Source organism: Schistocerca nitens, chromosome 5 (assembly GCF_023898315.1).
Source record: "Schistocerca nitens isolate TAMUIC-IGC-003100 chromosome 5, iqSchNite1.1, whole genome shotgun sequence".
Taxonomy (NCBI): domain Eukaryota; kingdom Metazoa; phylum Arthropoda; class Insecta; order Orthoptera; family Acrididae; genus Schistocerca; species Schistocerca nitens.
In genome coordinates, this window is record NC_064618.1 from 208704512 (window position 1) to 208727686 (window position 23175).

General features: G+C 42.8%; 1 protein-coding gene across 1 annotated transcript in view; it reads right to left on the minus strand.

Moving 5' to 3' along the window:
* LOC126260225 (glutamate receptor 1-like) overlaps nucleotides 1-23175 on the minus strand; it is a 1552181-nt gene that overhangs the window by 73986 nt on the left and 1455020 nt on the right. Inside the window, exon 15 of the mRNA XM_049957528.1 lies at nucleotides 11185-11429. Coding sequence (XP_049813485.1) covers nucleotides 11185-11429 — 245 coding nt within the window. The remainder of the gene's footprint in view (nucleotides 1-11184; nucleotides 11430-23175) is intronic.

Genomic DNA, 23175 nt, shown 5'->3' on the forward strand with positions numbered 1-23175 from the left:
CTCTGAGAACTAAGGGACTTAACTTCTGAGGTCATCAGTCGCCTAGAACTTAGAACTACTTAAACCTAACTAACCTAATGGCATCACACACATCCATGACCGAGGCAGGATTCGAACCTGCGACGTAGCAGTCGCGCGATTCCAGACTGTAGCGCCTAGAACCGCTCGGCCACCCCGGCCGGCACAGTACGTCTACAGATGATCCTGAAGTACTACGAACGTTTGAATGGCTACGGTTACACAGCAGTGGAGAGCTCATCGTCTCATGTAAGCAGCGCACGGGATGAGTGAAACCTGAGAATTTTCTTATAGAGTAATTCGGTTGCATACCCTTCCTTCTTTACACTCATTGACGCTGAATTACAGCAGATAATGAGCTTCCCTATGTACGCCATCACCATGTTGTGGACACAACTTATGCGACATTCTACTAAGCACTCCAGCTTCCGGCATGCTGCCATCTGAACGTGTGCGGCGTGCACAGTAGCTAACTTAGACACTACGCCGACGTCGGAATCAACAGATGCACAAGTAAGTCAAAAGCATAATGGTGGTATTTGTTACAGAGTGACTCCAGCCTACCCCTGGAGTAATTTGGAAATCCTTCGAAAACTAAAATCAGTACTGTGTTATGGTATGGAACTTTTTCGTAATGGGAATGTTTCCTTCTGGTAACTGCTGATGTAAACAAGGGATCTTCTGAGTAAACGGCACAGCAGGGTCCGAAAACAAGCTGGCACCGTTGTCACTTGCCAAAGATGCTGTTACAATGAGTTTCATTGTGAATGAGTCATCCAGCAACATGGAGGACGGCTCAGAGACTGGCGGTGACAGTATCTGCATGAGACGTAGCTCCGCTTTCGGCCGCCGTGGTTCCAGGCGTCACGGCAAATGTGTAGCATGGGATTGGCCGTTGGTCGGTTTTCAAACTCAACTGTTACGTCGCTTTGTGGAATTGAACTTCGCTCGGGAACTCTGAGTATGTTGTTGTTTAAGACGATTGTGGCCTTTCTCGTAGATACTGATTTCACTCGCGCTGCTTGCCGTCGTACCGTTCTCTCTTTATTAGGCTTTAGGGCGTACGGTTAGTTTAGATTTTAGTTTGCAAACGACACGTGGTTCACGACAGACACCTGTCTAACTTGTGTCAGGCTACGACTGGAAAAGAGGTTCCGATATTACAGCGCCACCAATCCCAAAGACGTCAGCAACTGTTGTGGATGCACATTCTCGTGCCGGCCGATGTGGCCGAGCGGTTCTAGGCGCTTCAGTTTGGAATCGCGCGATCGCTACGGTCGCAGGTTCGAGTCCTGCCTCGGGCATGGATGTGTGTGATGTCCTTAGGTTAGTCAGGCTTAAGTAGTTCTAAGTTCTAGGGGACTGATGACCTCAGATGTTGAGTCCCATAGTGCTCAGAGCTATTTGAACCACACTCTCGTCTGACTCATTCTGACCAAAAATCTGACACGCGCCCGAGCATAAAAAACACATCTCCAGTCGTATGACCATCATTTCCTCATGTCGGTGGATAACACTATACAATGTTTGTCAGGCTGGAGATACATGTTAAATCAATAATTACTCACAGGATGCTTCTTTCCTCTCATACAGGCTGTCAGACCGACATTGGAGGCGTGCGTTCTCGTTGATGGCTACTACGTTTATGTGCACGACAAGTAGCAAGGCGTGGACTTACCAAGCATCAAACCAGTCAGAGGACTGATGACTACAGAAAAATGGAAAAAAAGTGGTTAACTGCGAAGATATTGGGTGAACTGGCTGCGAGAGGGCTTATTCAACGTCCGAATTGGAGATTTTGGCCGTCGTTTGGGCTCTCAAAGACTATGACCATTACGTGTAGGGACGTCACGTAGTCATCTTTTGTAATCATCAGGCGTTGAATTTCATCTTAACATGCCGACTCCGGCATGCAAGACTTAGCCGGAGGGTACTTGCATTGCAGGAGTACGACTTCGAGAACAGGCATGTAAATGGGAAAGACAACATAGTGGCGGATGCCATATCGCGCCTTCCCCAAGGCTTAAAAGCGTTCACAGAGTTGGTTGAACCATCTTCCCAGGATAAGATCCTTCTCGAGCAGGATGCAGGGAGAAGACAACAGTACTTACGCATTCGTCGGAATATCAGAGATTTACAGAGAGCTGATCCTCTGTGAAGCTAAACAATTGTATCCTTGGAGGGACCAGGGGGCAATGAGGAAAACGATGATCACAAATTGCATGATGGCATTTTATTCCATAGGAATGCACCCGACAATGAATTTTGGTGTGTGTGTATACCTACTGAAAGCTTAGAAAATGTAACCTCATACACCACCAGTCACGAGGACACTTTGGCATAAGGAAATGCACTAACAAAATTGCCACTCATTACTATTATCCTAATTTAGCCTAAAAGGTGAGAAAGCTCATCAGAACATGCCATACCTGCCAGAGGGTTAACCCCACAAATGTTAGCACGCAGCACGAGTTACACGCAATAACGCCTGCGAAACTTAAACACCTTACAGCTGTAGTTGTAACAGGACCATTACCGATAGCCAGGGAATGGAACAGATACATTGTGGCCATGTATGATATCTTCTCGAAAATGATAAAGCTTTATCCTACTAAAAATGCTACGTCACACGCTCTCATAAGAAAATTTGAGAGTTATTACACTCCTCAAGTGGGAAATTCTGCCACAATGCTGCCGTATAACGCGCCATATTTCAAAAGCCATAAGTGGTGGTAATTCGTACAGAATCATCGAACAAAACATGTATTGATTTTGGCCTATAACACTCAGCTAATCCGGCAGAAATAATTTTTATAGAATTTAACAGGTTCGTACGTGCGTACGCTCCTATACAACATACGAATTGGACTCAGTATGTGCAAATGTTTGAAAAAATATATAATAATGTTCTCCACGAGTCTACCGGATTCACACCAGGGGAACTGATAACGAATAAGGAGGAGCTCGATGAGAGAATTAGACCACTCCCAAAGACCAAAAGAAAGATAAGCTTGTACGAAGAACTGACCAAAGCACTGAGGACTTTGGTGGGAAAAGCCGAAGCGAAGAGGATAAGGCATGTGCGCTCGAGTAAGACTGTTCATGTGTACCAAACATGTGAACAGGTCTTACTGAGGGCCCGTCCTAGAGCCTCTAGTGGTAAAAAAGTTAACAGGAAGTGGCAGTTACTGTCTAACGGTCCGTATATAATAACAAACATTCCACATGATGGATGTTTTATCCAGGCACATCCTAGGACTCTAAAAGTGAAAAAGAACTCCTCACCACAATATACAACCATTTATAACAATGGAATAGATGCCAATTGCGTTACGAACATTACAGGGAACATGATTCAGTCAAATTGTAAGTAATAGCATTAGTTAGTTGTAACATTTGTACTCACACTTATTTCTATCTTGTGCTCAATTCAGTATTTATTTTGTGGCAAAGTTTAATTTTTTACCTAGGTTTAAGTTTTCTGCTGAATTTTATACACATTTTCTACCAATTTCAGTGGTTTCTACCTAGGTTACATTCATGTATTTATGTTTTCTACCTTAGTAGTAAGTTTATGTCTTTCACTGCTTTCCTTCGTATGTGTGTTTAATTGTAGGTTGTTGCCACGTTAAAAATATTTGCGTGACAGATTTCATAACGTAAAGCCACTAATGACAAACGCTCTCAGAGGCATTTTCAAATGAGAATTTATTTTAATTGCTGTGTAAAGGATTATGTTAAGCCCTCAGTAAGGCGATAAGCATGCCCCTGAGGCCATTAATTGTTCCTTTTGCCCGTTATAGAATCATAGTATTCTGGGAGGTGTGGTTTTGCAATTCTCTACCGGTCAGAGAAGTCCGTTTTGGACAGCCTTTGCATTTCGATGCATTTTTTTTAGCTTCATTTCGGTGGACGGGTGTTAGTGTTGAGCTAAGGATTTTAGGTGCACAAATCCGTGCCCTCTGATTAAGACGAGAACAGATTGTATATACAGTCCAGAATGGCCATTGGTCTGTTTTGGCATGTGGAATTAGTTACCATCAATTAAAGACTGGTGTAACTAAAATGTAAGCAGTTCACTGATTGTAACTTCATATATATACAGGGTGTTTCAAAAATGACCGGTATATTTGAAACGGCAATAAAAACTAAACGAGCAGCGATAGAAATACACCGTTTGTTGCAATATGCTTGGGACAACAGTACATTTTCAGGCAGACAAACTTTCGAAATTACAGTAGTTACAATTTTCAACAACTGATGGCGCTGCGGTCTGGGAAACTCTATAGTACGATATTTTCCACATATCCACCATGCGTAGCAATAATATGGCGTAGTCTCTGAATGAAATTACCCGAAATCTTTGACAACGTGTCTGGCGGAATGGCTTCACATGCAGATGAGATGTACTGCTTCAGCTGTTCAATTGTTTCTGGTTTCTGGCGGTACACCTGGTCTTTCAAGTGTCCCCACAGAAAGAAGTCACAGGGGTTCATGTCTGGCGAATAGGGAGGCCAATCCACGCCGCCTCCTGTATGTTTCGGATAGCCCAAAGCAATCACACGATCATCGAAATATTCATTCAGGAAATTAAAGACGTCGGCCGTGCGATGTGGCCGGGCACCATCTTGCATAAACCACGAGGTGTTCGCAGTGTCGTCTAAGGCGGTTTGTACCGCCACAAATTCACGAAGAATGTCAGATAGTGTGATGCAGTAATCGTTTCGGATCTGAAAAATGGGCCAATGATTCCTTTGGAAGACATGGCGGCCCAGACCAGTACTTTTTGAGGATGCAGGGACGATGGGACTGCAACATGGGGCTTTTCGGTTCCCCATATGCGCCAGTTCTGTTTATTGACGAAGCCGACCAGGTAAAAATAAGCTTCGTCAGTAAACCAAATGCTGCCCACATGCATATCGCCGTCATCAATCCTGTGCACTAGATCGTTAGCGAATGTCTCTCGTGCAGCAATGGTAGCAGCGCTGAGGGGTTGCCGCGTTTGAATTTTGTATGGATAGAGGTGTAAACTCTGGCGCATGAGACGATACGTCGACGTTGGCGTCATTTGGACCGCAGCTGCAACATGGCGAACGGAAACCCGAGGCCGCTGTTGGGTCACCTGCTGCACTAGCTGCGCGTTGCCCTCTGTGGTTGCCGTACGCGGTCGCCCTACCTTTCCAGCACGTTCATCCGTCACGTTCCCAGTCCGTTGAAATTTTTCAAACAGATCCTTTATTGTATCGCTTTTCGGTCCTTTGGTTACATTAAACCTCCGTTGAAAACTTCGTCTTGTTGCAACAACACTGTGTTCTAGGCGGTGGAATTCCAACACCAGAAAAATCCTCTGTTCTAAGGAATAAACCATGTTGTCTACAGCACACTTGCACTTTGTGAACAGCACACGCTTACAGCAGAAAGACGACGTACACAATGGCGCACCCACAGACTGCGTTGTCTTCTATATCTTTCACATCACTTGCAGCGCCATCTGTTGTTGAAAATTGTAACTACTGTAATTTCGAAAGTTTGTCCGCCTGAAAATGTACTGTTGTCCCAAGCATATTGCAACAAACGGTGTATTTCTATCGCTGCTCTTTTAGTTTTTATTGTCGTTTCAAATATACCGGTCATTTTTGAAACACCCTGTATATATATATATATATATATATATATATATATATATATATATATATATATATATATATGCTTTTACTCGAGTAAAAGTATCATTTTCACAAGGACGCACACCCGTGACTGTGAAGTGATACTAAGAAATGTTTTGTAAAAGTGAACAGTGAACGAACTTTGTGTGGGTGACACATAAGGTGCTATAGTGGAACATAAACTTATGCGTTAGGTGGATTTCACAAGTATCAAAGTGACGGATGACATATCAGCGAGTTCATTTTGTTCAGTTGTAAATAGTTAGAATTAAACGAATACACACGTCTGGTTTGACAGCACGAAGTTGTTTAAGGGTAATGTGGAATACTGAAACTGCGATCGTCGACAGAAAATTTCCTCAGACGAAAGCACAGCTATGATAAAACTACGGATTTTCACTGAAGCGAGCAGTGTTACCAACTGGAAAAACTATAGCATCGATTTATTATCCATGTGCATAGACACACCCCACAGTGCAGGCGACGTGTATGGAGATAAATTTGTGCAAAGCTTTAGTGGGAAGTGTTATATTTGTGAGTAGTAAACTGTGAGTGCTTGCAAGAAACCTGGAAATGTACAAAAACTGGATTGTGATACGACCACGATTCTCCGTAGCATGCACGACACACACCATAGAGCATAAATGAAGAGCATGGATGCACAAATAACGAGCTTCTTTCCAGCAACAATACCTTAGCTGGTAGTATTTTTAATGCCCGATACGATGTTTTTCCATTTTTGCGCGCTTTTCGTGATTGCTAACAAGCGAAACGTGGCCAGCCAGTCCAGACAAGAGAACACAGCGTTAGGCAACAGCTCATCGCAACGCGATGCGTCCCCACCACCGCGACCGCCAGCGGCTGCGGATGTTGACATTCATATTTGGCCTGGCCTTCCAGTACATTAACGTTTTTTGAATATTTGAATATTTACTTGTTTTTTTCGTATTATCTGCGAACATTAGCTGATTTTCTGATTTTAAATATGTCGTGAACTGTCGCACCAACTTTGAAAATTTTACTTGGCTGAGACGTGGTAAGGCTTGCGAAAATCCAGTCTGGAGGCCACGCATGGGGTTGTCCCAGGTTTTCCGGCGTCTGTAACCCGAATGGGGGAGCCATCATTGTAAATGTCCAGGGCGCAGGAATACCAGATTGACGAAATGTGGTCAGTACTTAATGCCACCTTAAATTTGTATTTGTTCATGAACTTTAAAGATTTTTTAACACAAATGAGGCATAAATACAAAGCCGCAATAACTTTCAACATTACATATAAAGACTCTTTCACTCAAATATTAGACGAACTTTAAAGGTTTTACTATGTCAATGATGTACCGACTGTGAAGTGACTTTTGGTGAACTAAATAAGTGATGATGTTACGAACTGAAAATCATAAACTGGTGCGGGAATGATTAAGTGAGAAGCGACAAGCAGTACGGGACAGTAATATTGTACACTGCTTCCAGGAGACAATGTACTGTTTGCCTCCTGGAGCAGACACTGATGCTATGAACTTTCGTGAAAGAGTACTTTATTTAGCACGAAAAACTCCGTTACGAGTTATAAAGTGTCAGAAACTGATAATGACGAACTTTCTTTACAAAAATATTACGAAAAATATTATTAAATGTGTCATGACCTACAAAGAACCGTAGTATGGGAAACTAATATCTATAATCATTGCCATTCTTAGAACAAACACTTCGATGATTTTTTTGTTCTCACTACTATTTTTTCTTCTTCTTCTTCGATTTCTGACGTATCTTGAGCGTGCTGGAGGCCAGATGCGTTTGCTTTAAGTACAACTTGGTAAATTCAAGTAATAGATGGAATTTTACCTAATTTTGTACTCTCTTATTGTAGTATTTGCTAGCCCCATCAGCCTAAGCTTTAAGAAGTGTCTGTGAATATTTTTGGAAATATTTTAAATAACGCGTGAGACACGCAGATGCTATTCATATTGCTCTCGGCCATCTTAAGAGCGATAATGTTATTTCACTATATTTATGAACTGATTATTAATATTCAGCTCAGACTTGTTTTTTAAAAAAATAATACTAATAAAACTCCTTCAGAGTGGATAGATTATTTGCTTAATTTTAAGGAATTTTGCGCAAAAACATCGTGCTTTTGTGTGCTGATAGAATCTGTGGCAAAGACGATGTTTTATCAATACCTAAAGAAAGCAAATATTTATCGAAAGAAATTTCAAATATTACGAGACGGTACATACAGTTGTTCACGCTAAGACGTAATCCATGACATCTGTATATTTTATTAAAGACTTATATTTGGTATTTAATAAAAAGATAGCCCTGAGAGCTTACTAGCCGGAACATAAGGCTTTACCCACCGAAGACAGTTCAGTAACGTATGGTTGTAGTTTGTGAGTGTAGTTCAGATGTATTTTCTGATAAATCAGATGAGCAATTAATAGAATCTTACCACCAAAGAGAACTGTTATTACGTACGTGCATGCTGCTTCAATTTGAAAGAAGTTTCAGAGGTAAAGCTAGTTACCTGCATTTTAATAAATTCAAGATCCTCGCAGATTTTTTTCATGTATACGGTATTTTGGAAGTTTCATGTAACATATTACGCAAACAATATTAAACTAGGATCATATCCAAAGATTTACTGTACACCAACAGGCTTTGTCAGATTCGTACAATTCGTTTCGCAGCGTGTGCATGGCTCTACAATACATTAATACAATAAGACGATTCATAGAGACGGACGTTCTACACGCCACGATACGGTACACAGCACACCATGAGATGGACATCTTTAAAAGGGTTGGAATTTCCATGCTGGATTTATTACTCTGGTGATAGCCAATGGCCACGTTAGAAGTTAATGAGCTCCCCTGACCTGCCCATACTGCTGGTACTGGTTTTCTACTGACCGCACAGTAGTCACAGCCCTCTGCCAGTTTTTATGCTGATGGGTCCATCTCTTGTGACATCTAGTCGTCAGTTCCGAATTACACAGGAGTGTCAGCGATCTTTTCATCAGATTGTGTACTACTTGAAACTATCTCTCATTTTATTTCAGATTAGATATTGCATGTACTAAACACTCTTAATCAAAATAACTGTCAACTATAATGCATAATTTGCCTCGATGCTCTAGGACAGTTATTTAAGTGAATCCTTATAACGCTGTGGCAGTTACAGGGTTATTACAAATGATTGAAACGATTTCACAGCTCTACAATAACTTTATTATTTGAGATATTTTCACAATGCTTTGCACACACATACAAAAACTCAAAAAGTTTTTTTAGGCATTCACAAATGTTCGATATGTGCCCCTTTAGTGATTCGGCAGACATCAAGCCGATAATCAAGTTCCTCCCACACTCGGCGCAGCATGTCCCCATCAATGAGTTCGAAAGCATCGTTGATGCGAGCTCGCAGTTCTGGCACGTTTTTTGGTAGAGGAGGTTTAAACACTGAATCTTTCACATAACCCCACAGAAAGAAATCGCATGGGGTTAAGTCGGGAGAGCGTGGAGGTCATGACATGAATTGCTGATCATGATCTCCACCACGACCGATCCATCGGTTTTCCAATCTCCTGTTTAAGAAATGCCGAACATCATGATGGAAGTGCGGTGGAGCACCATGCTGTTGAAAGATGAAGTCGGCGCTGTCGGTCTCCAGTTGTGGCATGAGCCAATTTTCCAGGATGTCCAGATACACGTGTCCTGTAACGTTTTTTTCGCAGAAGAAAAAGGGGCCGTAAACTTTAAACCGTGAGATTGCACAATACACATTAACTTTTGGTGAATTGCGAATTTTCTGCACGAATGCGTGAGGATTCTCTACCGCCCAGATTCGCACATTGTGTCTGTTCACTTCACCATTAAGAAAAAATGTTGCTTCATCACTGAAAACAAGTTTCGCACTGAACGCATCCTCTTCCATGAGCTGTTGCAACCGCGCCGAAAATTCAAAGCGTTTGACTTTGTCATCGGGTGTCAGGGCTTGTAGCAATTGTAAACGGTAAGGCTTCTGCTTTAGCCTTTTCCGTAAGATTTTCCAAACCGTCGGCTGTGGTACGTTTAGCTCCCTGCTTGCTTTATTCGTCGACTTCCGCGGGCTCCGCGTGAAACTTGCCCCCACGCGTTCAACCGTTTCTTCGCTCACTGCAGGCCGACCCGTTGATTTCCCCTTACAGAGGCATCCAGAAGCTTTAAACTGCGCATACCATCGCCGAATGGAGTTAGCAGTTGGTGGATCTTTGTTGAACTTCGTGCTGAAGTGTCATTGCACTCTTATGACTGACTGATGTGAGTGCATTTCAAGCACGACATACGCTTTCTCGGCTCCTGTTGCCATTTTGTCTCACTGCGCTCTCGAGCGCTCTGGCGGCAGAAACCTGAAGTGCGGCTTCAGCCGAACAAAACTTTGTGAGTTTTTCTACGTATCTGTAGTGTGTCGTGACCATATGTCAATGAATGGAGCTACAGTGAATTTATGAAATCGCTTCAATCATTTGTAATAGCCCTGTAGTTTCTGATAAGAACTAATTTTATCAATTTTTTGCGCTTAACTATGAGTGATACTTACGGACTAATTCAACAAATCTGAAGAAAAAGAAAAGACATTCCGTTTACGGAGACGATGATTGACTTGTTATGAAAAATCATTTAGTACTGTTAATACAATCACTTTTTTATGACGCAATCATAACCGGTTTGGCCTACAGTACCAATCTTCAGATACTATGTGTGGGTGCTAGGTGGATGAATGATCATGGTAACGCAAAGTGATCATGCGCTGACAAATCATGCCGCGTGGAGTTGCTTATCGGTCTCAGGCGCCTTACCACAGTTCGCGCTGCTGCCCCCGTCGAAGGTTCGAGTGCGCCCTCGGTCGTGGGTGTGTGTGTTGTCCCTAGCGTAAGTTAGTTTTAGTTACATTAAGTAGTGCGTAAGCCTAGGGACCGATGACCTCAGTGGTTTGGTCCCATAGGAACTTACCCCCACATACTTGTTTTGATAAATAATGAATATTTTTTCACAAAATACTATCTATAGTATCTGCAGATGGCCATTGTAGACCTATACCATTATGATTCTATCATAAATAATGGATAATATAAAAAGGATAAAAGAACTTTACTACACAGCAATCTCAGTTTTATTATCCGTCAGACTGTACAGCACCCAGAGCGCCACTCGTGACTTCAAACTGAAGTATCGCCGACACGAACGGATATGTTGGCGCCATGCCAAAGAAACCCTGTTGAGTAAAATGCCACAAGAAGGTGCTATTAGTGGTGTCTTCACAAAACCGTATTATTAATGATGAGCCCAGAACTCCGCTATCAATCGTTGTCACTATTTGTTCTATGCACCACATACTTCATGTTTTCTGATTCTCCAGAAACTATAAATAACCCCACTTGGGCGCACCGGTGGCTTGGGCAAACGCCGGAGCAGCTGTTTAAGCAGACCGCTGCAGTGAACGCGGACGGTTGCGGACTTACCTGAGAGGCGATCCTAGCGGGGTAGCGACTCCGAAGCCCTTGGCGTCCAGGTTGCGGCCGACCTTCATGGTGTCGCACGGCTCCCGCTCGTTGATGTAATCGTTCTTGGGAGACTCGATAAGCAGCGCGTACTTGCCCTTGGAGGTCCGCACTCGCCGGATACCTTCGTCGTACGTGCGCACGAACACGTTCTTCCGTGAGTTCATGAACTCCCACATCTTGCTGTACAGCGTGATCTGCGACCTCTGTAGACAACAACAGTGCAAAGTGTCAAATCACATGTTTCAAACGTAGACACAGTTGAAGCCCAAATATATATGGGGGAAAACTGCAGGAAACGATCCCTAAGTGCATAAGGAGCAAAGAGGGTAGTACGGTCATGTGGCGGGAAATGCGTTCCAAGGAAGGTGCAAGTAGAAAGTACTGAACACTGTAGGATACGATCAGCAGCAACAAGGTGGTCCGCCAGCATGGCGTAAGCCAGATGGATGTGTGGAACGTTCTCGACGAGAAATGCCACTACCCGCGTCATTTACAGTGCATGGGGGTCCTGTGACTACGGCATGGTTTCCCAAACTGGTCTTTGGCTGGAAGTGAATAAGTGCTCTGCGAAAAGCTATTAATAACATGGTGGGTTTTTTCAACATTCTTATTTCTTTTAGTACCATTATGGTTTCAGTGTTACTATTTAAAAATAAAGTGATCACTGAATAAAATTAAGTTTTTCTCATTTTAAAAAGAAAAGTTCTTAGTTTTATTAACGTTTCAAATAAACAACGTGTTCCATCAGGGTACCAGGATACCGTAGTGGACTTGCTTCTGCGGCGAGGGTTTTCTCACTGCTTCATCGTGCAAGCCACCACGGTGCTGCAATTTGTGTTATCCATCCTATTCGCAGACGAAGCTGCTTCCGCGAGGGTCCGTATCGTCAACCTTCACAGCACCTGCGCGTGGGCTGCGGAGAATCTCCATAGCAAAGTGGCTGCAAACCATCAGCACTTGTTCAGCCTTGGCGTGGGCAGGGATTATTGCCAGAGCTCTCTTGAGTGTGGAGTTAAAAAGTTAGTACATCTGAATCTTCCTGGGAGATTAAAACTGTGTGCCGGACCGAGACTCGAACTCGGGACCTTTGCCTTTCGCGGGTAAGTGCTCTACCAACTTTTTTTTATCTCATTTTTGCTCGCTTCCGTTCGTTGCATCTGCTCGGGGCGGACGTCGTAAGACATCCGTTTAAGTTCGTTGTTGATCGATTAACTCAGTTTTTTTATTACAGGGGGCTGCTAACCCTCTCCAACTGAGCTACCCAAGCACGACTCACACGCCATCCTCACAGCTTTACTTCTGCCAGTACCTAGTCTCCTACCTTCCAAACTTTACAGAAGCTCTCCTGCGAACCTTGCAGGACTAGCAATCCTGAAAGAAAGGATATTGCGGAGACATGGCTTAGCCACAGCCCAGGCTGTGGCTAAGCCATGTCTCCCCATTTTCATTCTCCGAAAACTTCATAATATGTGACCACAAGGAATGTTCCATAGTTCTGTAGGAGATGGACGTCAACGACGTAAGCCTATAATTTTTTTCTCCAGTCGTTAGGTTCACATCATTGGTCCAGTTACCTACAATAAACTGCTACTTGAAGGGGGCAAGTTCTTTCGCAGTCTTTGTAAAATCTTATAGGTATCTCATCTGGTCCTGATGCTCTTTCACTATTAAGCGACTGTAGTTGCGTTTCTGTTCCGCGACCGGTTATCTCAATACGTGTTACTTCAACGTTCGTACGATGATTTAAAGGAGCGACCATGTTACAATATTCCGAGGGGAAACAGTTTCGGAACAGGTAGTCCTGTATTTCGCCCTTCTATCTTCAGTTTCAGTGATAGAATAGTCACTGAGTGATTTAGAATCGTTACTATCACAGCCTTATGATCACTGATACCTCCCTCTACGTTAACTGATTCCGACAAGGTCAGATCTGCTTGTTGCCAGGAGTTCTAAGACATTACCTTCATGAGCTGTTACTCTAATTATCCGTTCGAAGTAATTTCCGGACAACAAATTCAGAATAAGTTCACTCGAAGCTCTGTCTCTGACACCAATTTGATGGCATGACTCTCCCAATCTGTACCTTGCAAGTTGAAGTCACCCCCTATTACAGCGGAATTGTCAGGAAAATTACCAAAGATATTCTACAAGTTCACTCTGAAGCAGTTACCACTACAGATCCTGAACCAGGCGCTTTACAAATGCGTGCAATTGGCATTTTTGGCAGACCAATGATACTTAACTTCACCTGAATTAATTCACATTCGGAATCCAACCTCGGTAGAAATTAGCGAATTATTTACTGCAATAAATACGCTGCCATCATTGGCGATTAACCTATCCTTACGATAAGTATTAAAATCTGAACTAAGGACTTCGTTGCATTCACTTCTAGGCCCAATCAACTTCTGGCTCCGAATACTGTCTGAGATTTATAACCTACAAGTAGCAACACTAATTCTGGAATCTTTCCTTGGACGCTCTTGCAGTTGACTAATATCATATTAATCTTTCTATAACCATATACCTTGGTATAAGAAGGAGAGGTGTAAGTCGACTGGGACGAATATCTCTCTCAACCAATGTTCCAAATATCCACAACTACCGTGACTTGGGTTTCATGATACAGTCAAATCACAGCGCACCGCAAATGTGTCACCTACATGGACTTACTGGAAACTTCGAAGACCAACAAAATTCACACAGTTTTGGTTTAGTACTTGATTCACTACATTGTGGAAAGAAAACGTGCTCGGCTCTATCTAATGTGGGAAAGGAGGACTTTCATACCAGAGAAAGAGAAAGAATGACCGTTTTTCTTTTTGAATATACAGGGTGAGTCACGTCAGACGTAACACCACTTTTATTTCATGAACGGTTACACACATCGAAATGCGGTTTTCGGAAAATGTTAGAGAGTCGAGGTACACGTATTTTTTTAGTTAATTATTTTATCACTGGTATCAACGGAGATATTGAAAGAAGTACGTCTTTTAAAATGGAACCGTCTACTTTTTATAACTGTATTCGATAGCTCTTGAGAAGACAATTACAGCGACGAAGGCTCAACTACGAATGTTGTACATGGAAATACGACATATTAATTTTAATTTTAATAATTAACCGTTTACCTAGAAGTTACATAGGTTTCAGTCGGGATAATCCAACCTTCTTCAGAATAACAGTAACTACCGTTTGTCCATTCTGTTATTCTGAAGAAGGTTGGGTTGTTGTTGTTGTTGTGGTCTTCAGTCCAGAGACTTGTTTTGATGCAGCTCTCCATGCTACTCTATCCTGTGCAAGCCTCCTCATGTCCAAGTAACCACTGCAACCTACACCCTTCTGAATCTGCTTAGTGTATTCATCTCTTGGTCTCCCCCTACGATTTTTACCCTTCACGCTGCCCTCCAATGCTAAATTTGTGATCCCTTGATGCCTCAGAACATGTCCTACCAACGGTCCATTCTTCTTGTCCAGTTGTGCCACAAACTCTCTCCAGTTCTATTCAGTACCTCCACATTAGTTATGTGATCTACCCATCTAATCTTCAGCATTCTTCTGTAGCACCACATTTCGAAAGCTTCTATTCTCTTCTTGTCCAAACTATTTACCGTCCGTGTTTCACTTCCATACATGGCTACACTCCATACAAATACTTTCAGAAATGACTTCCTGACACTTAAATCTATACTCGATGTTAACAAATTTCTCTTCTTCAGAAACGCTTTCCTTGCCGTTACCAGTCTACATTTTATATCCTCTCTACTTCGACCATCATCAGTTATTTTGCTCCCAAAATAGCAAAACTCCTTTACTACTTTAAGTGTCTCATTTCCTAATCTAATTCCCTCAGCATCACCCGACTTAATTCGACTACATTCCATTATCCTCGTTTTGGTTTTGTTCAAAAAATGGCTCTGAGCACTATGGGACTCAACTGCTGTGGTCATAAGTCCCCTAGAACTTAGAACTACTTAAACCTAACTAACCTAAGGACAGCACACAACACCCAGCCATCACGAGGCAGAGAAAATCCCTGACCCCGCCAAGAATCGAACCCGGGAACCCGAGCGTGAGAAGCGAGAACGCTACCGCACGACCACGAGATGCGGGCGTGGTTTTGTTGATGTTCATCTTATATCCTCCTTTCAAGACACTGGTTGGGTTATCCCGACTGAAACCTAGGTAAATTCTAGGTAAACGGTGCAACTGAGGCTGTTAATTATTAAAATTAAAATTAATATTTACACAGTTGCTGACACGGCCGCGAAATGTTGAAGATATTTAAATACGACATAGGCTAGTTGCTTCCATACCACAAGTAACTACGAACACTACTTCACATTTGTGTATCCTCCTAGGTTTACGTGGGCTGAAACAGGGAAATCCACTGTCCATTCTTCAAAAATAAAGAGGGCTTATACGTTTCAAAAAGCAGCTACTGTATTAAATATCTAAATGTTTGAAGGAAGATATTTACCTATCTTTTCCTGTACGTGGCTGTTTGCTTCTTAGTTGTAAAACACAAGCCATCATACAATTGTCTGTACCTACACTGCTCTAAAATATATCATATGGGATACATTCCTTGAACTAAACATTTTGTTAAAAATATTTTTGGTGACCACCTTTACACCGCAAAATAAATATTCTTCTTAACGAAACGTCGTTTCATGCGCAACGTCAGCGCGTAATGACAATGTTACTAACAAAGTGCAATACACGCTGTCGACTTATTTGACATTGCAATGCAATTTCGTACACATGTAAATGAAATAAACAATTTACTAACAATGGTTTGGCAACCACATAAGATAAATTTGGTCTTCCAAAAAAATAACTTTATCCTGTATTATATAACTTTATCCTATAATATATTATGTTCAAACTCTTGACAATGGACTGAAAGGCACATTTGCAATCGCCGTCCGTAAAGAAGGATGAACAGATGTAATTACAGTGGATGATATGTTAGAGCATGCACTGGCAATTCGACGACGCATATCGTCTGGCGTAGTTGGGGCTTCGACGTAGACTGCATCTTTGAGTGCCCCCCCCCCCCCCCCCAGATAAGGATATCAAGAGGAGTCAAATAGAAGGACCTTGGAGATCATTGTGACAACAGAATTTCGTCCTATCCAACGTCCAGAAAAGTTCTCATTCAGTATTTGCGTTGCAACACGAGACGAGTGAGCTGGAAAACTGTCCTGCTGCAGCCACATACACTATCGAATATCCAGTGGTAGCCCTTCTAGAAGAACCGTCAGAATGTTCGTCAGGAAGAGAGCGTAAGTATGTCCCTTTAGAACGCATGAGATGAAGTAAGGTCCATACTGTAATTTCCCATGACGCTGCACCATCCATTTACGCACAACGTCTGTTGATGTTGCCCCTGATGAAGCCAGCGTGGGTTTTCGGCTGCCAGTAGAACATGTTAGGCCAATTTACATTAGCGTGGTTACTAAACGTTCCTTCATTGGTAAAGAACTCACGCTGGAAAAACATTGGGTCGTCTCTCACTTGCTGAAGGGCAAACCGAGAAAATTCTGTACGAGTTCTAAATCACCGTTGTCGAGTAACTGATTAGTGACAGATGATAGGGATGGAAATTCTGTAGATGCAGAATGCGAAAGACACTCGTCTGGCTGATTCCAAATTCCTTCTCAATATGTCTCATACCACTGTGCGGATTCATTAGCATCGTTGCCAGAACAGCTTCTTCGCGTTCTCTGTCGGTTGCAGCCTTCTTCCTCGTCCTCTTCTTCTCTTTTTGATGTTCAAGCAGCCTGTCCGCACCAGCGTCTGAATATTTCGTGTAATTGCCTGGAGCGTCGGACATTGGCGATCCGGATGGACAGCCTTTACCTTTGTACTATTTTTACGGCATTTCTTTCACATTCACCATATAAAAGTAGTATATCCATCTTTTTTTCATTGGTTTACATGTCTGCACGCAACGAATATTGAAGCAGAAATGGGCGACCTGCAGCGCAGACAAGTAAACAGGCAAATGTATTGACATTCTGACACAGCGTAGCACGAGAGCTCAGGTTGGCCGTGTAGACACCGCTAATACCGATTCCGGCCACCCTGCTCTCATCTTCCAAGACTTTTCTCGAATTGTTTCACAACAGGTTTCAACGTCAACATTAACAATCGCTATAGCACTGTAACTGTCTTCTCAAGAGCCATCTAATGCAGTTACAAAAATTACGCAGTTCCATTTAAAAACATACTTGCTTCAATATCTCGGTTGATCCCAGCGCTAAAAACATTAAACAAACAAAAAATTACGTGTTCCCCGGCGCTCTAACATTAACCAGAAAACCGCCTTCTATGTATGTGACCGTTCACAAAATAAAAGGGGTCTTACATCTTACATGACTGACCCTGTATATGTTACGTGATACAGTATTAGTAGCTGCTCAAGGAAGTAAAATGAATGCCGACGAATATTTTTCTATGTAACTTGTAGTATAATCGATCTTGGGTGATTTATGGGGTTTTCTTACCATAATATTTATCATTTGGAACGAGGCAATAACACACAAGGGGTCGACTTTCTGACTGTTAGCAAAATATAGAAAGAGCGGACGCTGAAAATAAAACGCACCATATTTTTGTCTCGTTTTGGCTATGCGGTTCGATATCCGTTCAATTACAGAGGAGTGCGATTCCCGAGTTTGGCTTGATTTTCTTTTCCCGTTGCCAGTCAGTTACATTTCATGAAGAGAAATGAAATGAGACGGGGAGTCACTTTGTGTATGTCAACCGACACAGCTGTGGCACTGTAAAATGTGAAACCCTAATTAAAGACTTCCTAAGTATATGGATCATATTACTGGTACATTCAGTGTGTTATAACGGACAATTCTTACTTATCCTTTTACACACAGCGCTCGACATGTATTTCGGACTGTGTAAGAGGCGTCTGCGGCATACAGCATGAAGCGTTGTTGATCTCTTATTCCGTTTACGTATTTATGAATATTTAATCAGTAATTATAGTTCTTTCCAAGCCTCAAAGGTTGTGAAATGTTCCTCCAGCGTACGTTATCTGGGTGTTACAAAAGTTGTAAGATACCTCTTGTAGCCTGTAACAAGAATGGTGCGAGAAAATCAATAGAGTAAATATGAAGCCACATTTCTCTTCTATAGATTTGGTCTGATAGACACTCAAGACGACAGTTTTCCAAGAGAGGGAGCCAATACAGCACTTGAAGGAATACTCAACTTTCGTGCAGCAACTACTAATGTTGCTAAACACAGAGAAATGCTTTCGTATAAGAAATTTTATATGCATGCACTGCTGGTTGCTAAAGCTGCAACACCATTATTGTGACATGCAACAAACGTCAAATCGGTTCTGAAATATATAACATACTTGATAAGCAAATGACTGGCTTTTCAGCGTGACAGAACAAAGAGGGTAGGAGTAACGCTATCAACGTTCTGCGTATAAGGAATGATCACGCAGCGGATTTCTCATTCGGAAATTGCATTTGAATATTTGTCATTTGTGAGAAGCGACAGGCCCGTAGTCTATCGAGACTGCGATTCATTTCCGCTACAGTTCAGATCGCTTTGGACGGGATCCTGCACTGTCATGTGAATACGGAACCAGTGGATTCAGAAGGGCGATACTCAACACTTTGTCGGGTCTCAACATCCAGTGCCACACAATGGTTGAAATGGCTCTGAGCACTATGGGACTTAACATCTGAGGTCGTCAGTCCCCTAGACTTAGAACTGCTTAAACCTAACTAACCTAAGGACACCACACACATCCATGTCCAACGCAGGATTCGAACCTGCGACCGTAGCAATAGAGCAGTTCCGGACTAAGAGAGAGGCAACAACAATGCTGGACGTAGCAGTGGCGCCACGTATTGTTTTCAGACTAATCCTGGTACAGAGTCACGATTGACATATCCATGTTTAAAGCCAGTGAGAACAAACTTTACCAGACTGCCCAGCGCCTGGCGTGATGGTATGGAGATCCAGTCGGAACACAACACGATCACTTCTGCTTCGCATAGCCTGTAATGTTGCCAGTAGCCGTTGTGTGTCTGACTTGCTGAATCCGGTGGCTACGCCCTCTTCCTGAGACCTCTCTGTGGTTATCTTTCAACAAGATAAAGAAAGACCGCATGTTCCTCTCGTTGTCCTGACCTACATCAATACAGAGAGGCTCCACTACTGTCCAACTCAGCACACATTCCGGATCTGCAGCCTGCCAACAAACAGGCACGCCATCACTTTTCAACCGTTACGATTGTTGTAGCCTGGCATGAAGATGAAGCAGCATGGAATGAGGTATCCGTACCAGTCCTCCAAACTTAACTGAAATCAGTGGCCAGCTAAGTTGGAGTTATTGCTACTTTTAAATACGGCAGCCATGTGTGCTACATTTCACACACTGGATACTCCCTGATCACCCAAGTTCTTTCGAGATGCATTCTTCCTGCTATACTGCATACGCACATAAGTGAAACTTTATTATTTGCTGTTCTTCCCAGCGTTGCAGTTTTAATGTCGATGAATGTATACTGCAGACTTCCCAATGGAACGAGCATATTAGGGACGGAGTCGGTGCTTCCGTGTAGTTTACGGTTTTACGAGTAATAACATCTACTGTTCTCATAAAAATTTCCGTGAAAATTAAATTTCCAAATACAAATTATATACAGGGCAAACGTTCATTTATTCAAACCGTGGGATGCCGTTGTTTCTGAAAACGTTGTGTCACGAAAGATTTGACTACCATGATATGTTTAGTTGTATTTACCCTTCGGCAATAGTAGAACAGTGAGCATAGCTGTTTTGATTGTGACAGGTTAAAAGTGTGTGCTCTTCATTTGAAGAGCTGTGTAGTTGTATTTACCCTTCGGCAATAGTAGAACAGTGAGCATAGCTGTTTTGATTGTGACAGGTTAAAAGTGTTTGCTCTTCATTTGAAGAGCTGTGTACTTCCATCTACTTTCTAATGTAATGTTCTACGCAGATGATATAGTTAGACTTCCGTTGCAACGACTGAGAGAATTGGCTGTTGGTGCCAGCATCTAATGGATATGGATGTACCTGGAAGTTTTGACAGAAATAGTTATGTAGGGTATGGATTAGCATTTATGAACTATGCAATTGGAAAAAAAACAGAGAGAGACGCCAAATGGGAACGCAGTAAGAAGTGCATGAACTAGACACAATCTGACACGGTCTATTGAGCGTAGCCGATGCTACCGACACGTGTAGTACAGTGGCACTCGACACGACTGTCGCTGATTTGACTCGAGGTGTGGAACAACTTTTTTCTTCATTGAGGTTTGCCGGTAAATGGCAGACAGATTATGGTGCATCACTCACAATCACCAGATTGTTTAGCAATGTCCTCGCCAACGTCTCCATGAAGTCTGAAGAAGTGCCGTCTGAGAGAGTGTTGATCGTAATCTGTTCGTTGGATCGTTATGTTGAGACGTTCCGATACCTTTGATGTTATTTCAGAATAGCAGACCTCCACCACTTTTTCACTTGAATGACGGCAGAGTCCCTCACGCTACACATTGTCGTTACAGTCATCAGCGTTTCCACTAAATACACGTAAATTACAACGCCCATACGTTGCACGGGAAGGAGATGTCGTGTACAAAGAAAAAGAAGCTTTTCGAATCAAACTACTGAATCCACCTCTTAGGGTCACCAAATTCAACTTTATCATATTTGAGGAGTAAATTTCTACGTTGCAGTTGAATACTTTCTCAAACAGAATGGCTGTCGATCATCAACCCCATACTGGTGTAGAAACACAATGTACTTTAGGTACACTATGTCACCAAAAGTATCTGGACACCTGGCTGAAAATGACTTACAATTTTGTGGCGCCCTCCATTGGTAATGCTGGAGTTCAATATGGTGTTGGCCCACCCTTAGTCTGGATGATAGCTTCCACTCTCGCAGGCATACGTTCAATCAGGTGCTGGAAGGTTTCTTGGGGAATGGCAGCCCATTCTTCACGGAGTGCTGCGCTCGAGGAGAGGTATCGATGTCGGTCGGTGAGGCCTGGCACGAAGTCGGCGTTCCAAAACATCCCAAAGGTGTTCTCTAGGTTTCACTTTAGGACTGTTCAGGCCAGTCCATTACAGGGATGTTATTTTCGTGTAACCACTCCGACAGGCCGTACAGTATGAACAGGTGTTCGATCGTGTTGAAAGATGCAATCACTATCCCAGAATTGCTATTCAACAGTGGGAAGCAAGAAGGTGCTTGAAACATCAATGTAGGCCCGAGCTGTGATAATGCCACGCAAAACAACAAGGGGTGCAAGCCCCCTCCATGAAAAACACTACCGCACCATAACAACACCACCACCTAATTTTACTTTTGGCTCCACACACGCTGGCAGATGACGTTCACCAGGCATTCGCCATACCCACTTCCTGCCATAGGATCGTCACTCCACACAATGTTTTTCCACTGTTCAGTCGTCCAATGCTTACGCTCCTTACACCAAGCGAGGCGTCGTTTGGCATTTACCGGCGTAATGTGTGGCTTATGAGCAGCTGCTCGACCATGAAATCCAACTTTTTTCACCTCGCACCAAACTGCCATAGTACTTGCAGTGGATCCTGGTGTAGTTTAGAATTCCTGTGTGATGGTATGGATAGATGTCTGCCTATTACACATTACGACCATCTCCAACTGTTGACGGTCTCTGTCAGTCAACAGACGAGGTTGGCCTGTACGCTTTTGTGCTGTACGTGTCCCTTCACGTTTCCGCTTCACTATCACATCGGAAACAGTGGACCTGGGGATGTTTAGAAGTGTGAAAGTCTCGCAGACGTATGACGCAAGTGACACCCAATCACCTGACCACGTTCGAAGTCCGTGAGTTTCACGGAGCGCCCCAATCTGCTCTCTCATGATGTCTAATGACTACTGTGGTTGCTGATATGGAGTACCTGGCAGTAGGTGGCAGCACAATGCACCTAATATGAAAAATGTATGATTTTGGGGGTGTCCGGATACTTTTGATCACATAGTGTGTGTGACACCCAAGGCCTGTGCTTAACTTTCCGGTGCTCAGTGGTGTATACGATTCCCTGTTTCATCGTTTGGTGCACACATACAAGGGTATGCTGAGTTGTAGTGTCTCCGAATTTTTTATGTGAACACTCTTAAAGCTTTTTAAATAAAACAATCTTTATTAACATTCTAAGTCTTTATTCTTCTACATATTAAGTCCTCTATAATTTTTTTGCCCTGGCTACGAACATACTCCTCCCAATCCGAGGCCAGTTCCCAATGAAACATGTGTGAGAGTAGTTGAAACGTAACTCCGTTCCACAGCCAGTATGAAGGATTTCGAGGAGGAGTCACAACAGTTGTGAGCGAACTTACCTGAGGTGAGGATACAACGGCTTTATGACGCTATTAACAACCAAATCAGTGCACGCTTTCAGACCAGAGGGGCGTCAGCGCGATACTACTAAGGGGGCTCATACTGCCAAGTTCTTTGCACATGAATCGTGATTTTGTGATCACTGAAATAACATTACATACTCTCTCAATACTTGAAGTTTCATTTCGTTTGCTCGTCCCGTTCTGGGTGCTTCAGTTTTTTTCTTAAGGCAGTTCGATCGGGCACGACGTGGAAAATAGTCACCAAACAGTAAATCGTTAAATGGAAATGACAGTAACATTAAAACACCTACCACGTAGATAACGTCAGAGGGAGTATATCAGTCGTTGGCTGTACTTGTAGAATTATTGCTGTACAGCGCAATTGGAGTTTTCCTAAATAAATTGTGGGTACAAAGCCATAAATAAAGAAGTATAAAACAGTATGAAGTTTAATACTGGCATTTGATTTAGTTGGTCGCCACTTGGGCACGATCCAGCCGAAATCTTTGTGTAGGTAATGATCTTAATATCTTCCATTTTCGAGATAATTAT